The sequence below is a fragment of the Neltuma alba genome, unplaced genomic scaffold (genome assembly GCF_004799145.2).
Source record: "Neltuma alba isolate B1F8T4 unplaced genomic scaffold, ASM479914v2 tig00001715_pilon, whole genome shotgun sequence".
Lineage (NCBI taxonomy): Eukaryota > Viridiplantae > Streptophyta > Magnoliopsida > Fabales > Fabaceae > Neltuma > Neltuma alba.
Genome location: NW_021632580.1, coordinates 26,051 through 32,581, shown reverse-complemented (window position 1 = coordinate 32,581; position 6,531 = coordinate 26,051). Strand labels below are relative to the sequence as shown.

The window sequence follows — 6,531 nt, the reverse complement described above, 5'->3', positions numbered from 1 at the left end:
AAGTGCAGAATCCCTCTTCCTTTGCTCCCTTTTATTTATTTATTTTCCAAAAAAAAATTAAATAAAGACTTGATTGCTCGAAAAGAATTTTTCCGACCCGGAGTGTCTTTGTGATATTTTACTCTCTCTCTCTCCCACCCTTTTTTTTTGTCAACGCAGATTTTATTAGTTTAGGATATATGATTGAAAAAACAACTAATTTTTGTCTGTGTAATATAAGTAGAGCAAAAACCAATTGCCTTTTATGCCGGGGATGCAGCATAATCATTTTATTTGCTACGTGTCAGGCTCTTTTAGATGCACGTGTTTTTAGAGTGGGAGGTGAATTATGCATATTTTGGGGAAGATTACGCGGAAACTTCCTGCGAGTAAATTTTGTTAATTTTATACTCCTCCGGTCCTTAATATAGGACCCAATTCTTAAGTTGGTTTTAGTCCTAAATATAGGACCCATTTCTCATATTTATTAATTTTCTCTAAATTATCCCTATGGATACTCCTTCAACCATAATCAAGTATAAAAAGGAGAGGGGATATTAAGAAAGATGATTGTGGTATTTTAGGAAAAATGTGTCACTTTTCTTATAATTAACTAACTTACCTAACTTCCTTAATCTAATCAAATTAGTTAAATGGGTCTTATATTAAGGATCGGAGGAGTAATATCTTATTAAAAGAGAAAAATAATAAAATAGGAAAGTGGTGTGTGATTTTCTTGGGAGAAATGTTTCCGCTAAAATCAGTGGGATGAGCTGAAGAAGAGAAAAGGATTTGCTTAATACCTGAGGCCGAATATGTGAATTGTGAAGAGTTAGAGGATGAATGCAGGTCGCCAGATGAATCCAGCAGTCAAAAAGCATCCAACAACACGTGTTCTCATTGAACAGCGTGGATGAAGTTCCTCCATAAAAGGAGAATGCCCAGGCACTGGGAGACATTCAAAATGGATGGCCATCTGCGAATTATGAACTGCTGGCAAAAGGCTCCAAGATCCCATAATAATTGGCTATTTTAGCTGTGCGTTTTAGAATACTTGAAATCTCCCCATCTTTGACATGCCTTGTTCAACCTCAAATACCCAACAAAAATATTTAAGCGTGATGATTTAATAGGGCTCTTGTGTTTATTATACAAGTCAACGAGCACAAAAACAGTCTAATTATTGAGGCACTGTTTATTCATATTGTCTGACCAGTCCTTGTTTGAAGAACGCTTCAGGGCGATGATGGCTGGAGGGTTCTCATATCCCCCATCTCTTCTAATTGAGCTTGAGGGGGTAAATTATAATTCATTCTTAATTAGTTCATATTGTGTGGAAACGACTTTTTAATCCTTTCCGAATGGAGTTGTGAAATGGACATGTACATGACTGAAGGGTGCGAACAAAATGAAATTGAGATGTTTAAAAGGGGGAAAAAAACAAGGGAAGAGAGTGGGAGGGGTATATATCTGGGTGCATTAAAAATCAAGGAATGGTCGAGAAAGGACAAATTCCATGACTTTCAAAAGTCACACATTCCTTCCAACATAACGTGCTCATCTCTCTCATAACCCATTCACTTTGGAAAGCAATGCCAAAGTATATATCTATATGCCTTTCTTGGTCCGCTTTTCTCATCTGTTTTAATTAACCGCTGGGCTAAATTCTAATCCGTCTAATACTAACTGTACGAAACAATAGCTTTCATTCCCAAACATCCAACGCCTCCGCTTCTGTTCATCTGTCAATTCAACCCTCCCAATTAAAATTAAATAAATGGCCTACACCACCTTTACCTAACAACTCCTCCATCGCCCAAATAATAAAAACACGTCCCCCAAAGGCAAATGGAAACCTCCAGTTGACACTCACCTCCAATGACCCCATGCCACGTGCAAGTCAACTCTTGCTTTCGTCTGCGTCCTCCGCTGTATCCAACGGTGATCCTCTCCTGCTTTTTTTTTCAACCCCAAAATATTTGTTTTTCCTGATATTCAGCATTTTGACTTTCTTGAACCCACACCCAGAATTCGTGACCATGCCTCAAAAGTCAAAACTTGGGAATCGATAGCTTCCGATAACCTCATCAATCCCCACTTCCTCTCGTTCCTCACCATTCTTTCCACACATGCCCTCCTCATCCCCATCCTTTGAAGTTTGAAGCTCCGATCCTAAACTCACGACTGTGCGCTCGTCTCCACCCTTCGAAGCTTCGACCCTCCGCTCCTCGTCAAGCTGGTAGCGTCGCCCACTTCCACCGTCATCGCCGGTGTCACCTATTCTCCTAGTCGCAGCTCTGGTTGGTGGCAGGTTCGTTCACTCCCAAGAATGATAGATCACAGATCTTCGCCGTCGGAAAATCTCGCCGTCCGATTTCTGCTTTCGACCTTGGGACTTTGCAATTTGCAATTTTGGTGAAATCAAAGTGGATCTGAGTTTTGGCTGTAACTTGCGGTTAGTTTCAAGCTCAGACTTTTAATTCGAGTTTTTGCTGTAATTATCATAAATCCCTCCTTACTGTTCGAATTCGATGGTGTTGGCCGATTGGTATTGATCTGATTTTTGATAAAATCCTCCGTATCGTCGCCATTATCTCCGTCATCCGACTTCAACTCCAGCTCCTTCCTCAACCCATCGACATCGCCTTTTTTCTTCTTTCACATGTTTACTCGTTTGTCTGTGCTGTGAGTGACCGGCGTTGGTGATGCCGCCGGGGAGAAGAACCGATGGGAGGGTCGGTGGAAGAAGCTGCGGGCAGGGGCAAAAGGGTCGTTTCACTTTTATTTTTAATATTTTTATAAAAAATTTTGATTCTCTACTTAAGCCTTAAAACAAGTCAATGCCCCCCACACATCGAAAATCGGAAAGAATTTATTTTATGTAGAAAACGAGAGTTTTGTTTTTGTTTTTGTTTTGGGTTGTTTTCATCTTCAGAAAACCTTATTAAAAGTCAACGCCCCCAGCCTCCCTTCCACCTCTTCTTCATACCTCTGCCTTCTCTTTCTTTACTCTGTCTCTCACATTTCCTGCCTATTCATCTTGCAGCCATGAGTATCTGATTGCAGCAGGCTTGCTTATTTTCTTGGATTCTTTCATTTTCCGATGGGCAACGGCATATGCAAGTTGACCGTTTGCTTTACCGGCGGTGGAGGCCGTCAACAGAAGCAGGACATATCTTATTTGATCTCTCAGCCTCTTGACGAGGGACTGGGCCACTCCTTCTGCTATGTTAGGCCTGACCCGACCCGTCTGTCTTCTTCCAAAGTCCACTGTGAGGAGACCACAACCTTCCGAACAATCTCCGGCGCATCTGTGAGTGCCAACACATCTACCCCTCTTTCCACAGCCTTCGTTGATTTGTACTCTTACGGTTGCATCGACAGAGCTGCAGCTTTCGAGAGTTCAACTTCTTTTGCTTCCCTTCCTCTGCAGCCAATCCCTAGAAATCTCATGAATTCCGGTCCTTTCTCGGGCAATCTTGGTCTGATTCCTGGATCGGGTCCGCTTGAAAGAGGATTCATGTCTGGTCCAATAGAGCGTGGATTTATGTCGGGTCCAATCGATCGGGGCTTGTTTTCGGGTCCTATGGAAAGGGGTAGTTCTGATCAGTTTCAAAGAAGCTACTCTCACGGGGGTTTTGCGTTTAGACCCAGAACGCGAAAAGGCCGATGGATTCAAGTTCTTCAGAGGGCGATTTCGAAGACATTATCTCAGGGACAACACTCAATTGTCTCTTCCATCAAAGGGATTAAAGAACCGGAGTGGATTATCGAACCAGAGAGGCACAACGATAACCTGATGGTAAGCAGTGTGAATTTCAGCAGCGATGGTAGTTTAGAAGATGATGATTCGATGGAAAGTCAAAATCTTCAATGGGCTCAAGGGAAAGCGGGCGAGGATAGAGTCCATGTTGTGGTTTCAGAGGAGCACGGTTGGGTTTTCGTGGGGATTTACGATGGCTTTAATGGTCCTGATGCTCCCGATTACCTTCTGTCTAATTTGTATGGTGCTGTTCATAAAGAATTGAAGGGATTATTATGGGACGACGGGTCTGAATCCTCCAACGCCACCCCCGACATGTCCGGTCTTCCGACGAATAATTCAAATTTGGAAGGATCGTTACAAGGCAGCGATAGTGATGTTGGGAAGGATAGGGTGGTAATTGCTTGTTCTCAATGTGTCGAGCAGGAGAATGATGCATGCCCAAGTGGAGATGCGGATATTGATAAGAAAAAGCGAGGTAAGAATTGCAAGAACAAGTACAGAGGGGCGACAAAGAAATGGGAGGAGAATCAGAGAAGGTGGAAGTGTGAGTGGGACCGTGAAAGAGTAGAACTTGATAGGAGATTAAAGGAACAGTTGAATCGATCTGGTTCCGGTGACTGCAACAACCCAATAAATCATTCAGATGTACTGGAAGCTCTTTCGGAAGCTCTGAGAAAAACAGAGGAGTCTTATTTAGAAGTTGCGGATAAGATGGTCATGGAAAATCCGGAGCTAGCTCTGATGGGTTCGTGCGTTCTCGTAATGTTAATGAAAGGAGAGGATGTTTATGTGATGAACGTTGGTGATAGCAGAGCGGTATTGGGTCAAAAGGCAGAGCCTGATTATTGGCTTGGCAAAATCAAGCAGGACTTGGAGAGGATCAATGAAGAAACAATGCATGATCTTGAATGCTTGGACGATGACAGATCAAATTTGGTGCCTAGTCTAAGTGCCTGTCAACTAACCAAGGATCATTCTACCAATGTCGAGGAAGTAAGTCCTCTAGCTGCTTTTTAAGTTTTCCGAGTCAGTTTTCATTTTTTCTCGTTCATCTTGATCAAAATGAAGTGTTAATTTATTTTTCAGGAGGTCCAGAGAATACTGAGAGAACACCCAGATGATGCTTGCCCAATGGTAAATGATCGCGTTAAGGGTTCCCTGAAGGTTACTCGAGCATTTGGTGCCGGCTATCTCAAGCAGGTTGGTATTGCTTTCTGTTACATGTTGTGATGAAGAAAGCTATGATTCTACCCATTTCTGCATCCTTTTGTTACAACAAAAGATTTCTGCATCCTCTAGTGCTATATCAATCTATTTTCAGAAACTAGAGATATTTCCAAATACGATTGATGGATGTTCATTTTTGGATTTGCCTTCTGGCATTTTGGTAATGCTTGTTATTATTTGAAATGTTGCAGCCGAAGTGGAACAATGCGCTTCTGGAAATGTTCAGAATAGACTATGTAGGAACGTCTCCATACATCACCTGCCTACCATACCTAAAGCACCACAGATTAGGGCCAAAAGACAAATTTTTGATCCTGTCATCTGATGGGCTTTATCAATACCTGACAAACGAAGAGGCTGTAACAGAAGTTGAGCTTTTCATCACGTTGCAGCCTGAGGGAGACCCTGCTCAGCATTTGGTCGAAGAAGTTCTCTTCCGTGCTGCAAAGAAAGCTGGTGCGTCTAATAATATCTCGTCTAAATACATATATGCCTTTTAACAAATCAAGGGACCATTTTTCACCAAGTCTTTATCACTGCCCTCAGGTTTGGACTTCCACGAGTTGCTGGAAATACCACAGGGAGACAGGCGTCGTTACCATGATGATGTTTCTATCATTGTTATTTCCTTGGAGGGAAGGATATGGAGATCCTGTGTATAACTGTAAGGGAAATCCATACCTTAAGCTGAGGAAGAAAACCTTGAAAAAGGAGAGATATATAGTGCCCAAGGGTCACGCATTTGATTTTTGTCGTTTTCATTTAACCTCCCTCGTCGCCCTTTGTAAAATAGCAAGTAAGCTCTGGGATTGAGCCTAAGAGACTTAGTTGTGCAATTTAGCGGGTGGCGAGGGATATAAAGTTGTAAAAGCTGAATTTTGTTCATTATAAGTTTATTATATTACGGTGAATTGTAATTTTCTGGCCAAGTCATTCCTTAAAAGCTTATCCGTGCATCTGCACACCTCATCAATTCCTGCCACTCTGTTTGGCACAAATCGTAGTAAAATTTGAGGGAGAAATAGAGCAAGAAAAACTGTAAAATATTAAATAAGAAAGGCGAAATGAATCAAAGTCTGAGGAACAGTATTTTGGCGGATGAAAAATTGAACACTACTGCTGCAAAATATCAAGTTGGTATGATGCAAAAATAGGAAAAGTTGAAGAGAGAACCAATATATTGAACTTGGGAGTAAATGCAGGGCAGGCAGGGAAGGTGGGTATTAGATGCAGGCCACGCCGTGAACTCTTGCTTTTCATGTCATTGAATTTCAGTTCTGCACATCTGAACCACTATTATTTGTTGCTCCTAAAATAAATTCTTAACACCCAGCGCATCGTGATAGGTTAAAGTTCCCAACTCAACTCCATTTCAGTTGGTTTGGAATTTGGATATTTGTGGAGAATCCACCGTGCCATCTCTCATAATTGGTTTTTGGATTACTTAGTCAACCAACAAGGTCGGTCCCCTCAATGTGCTTTCCTCATCAACATTCATAATATCCAATTTCACGCTCCAACATGTTTATCAGACGCAAGAAATAATAAAAATATTCAGT

At 41.8% G+C, this 6,531-nt stretch overlaps 1 protein-coding gene across 2 annotated transcripts; it reads left to right on the top strand.

Moving 5' to 3' along the window:
- Positions 1-2,006: 2,006 nt before the first annotated feature.
- Positions 2,007-5,901, top strand: LOC114762053 (probable protein phosphatase 2C 23). 2 transcript variants are annotated; one of them, XM_028951507.1, is made up of 5 exons: positions 2,007-2,434; positions 3,026-4,738; positions 4,832-4,945; positions 5,164-5,428; positions 5,519-5,901. In XM_028951507.1, exons 2-5 carry the CDS (start codon positions 3,083-3,085, stop codon positions 5,632-5,634), a joined length of 2,151 nt encoding a protein of 716 aa, XP_028807340.1. In that variant the 5' UTR covers positions 2,007-2,434; positions 3,026-3,082; the 3' UTR covers positions 5,635-5,901. The 2 variants fall into 2 exon arrangements, with proteins under 2 accessions (XP_028807340.1, XP_028807346.1); XM_028951513.1 differs by lacking the exon at positions 2,007-2,434 and having other exon boundaries at positions 2,765-4,738.
- The last annotated feature ends 630 nt before the right edge of the window (positions 5,902-6,531 follow it).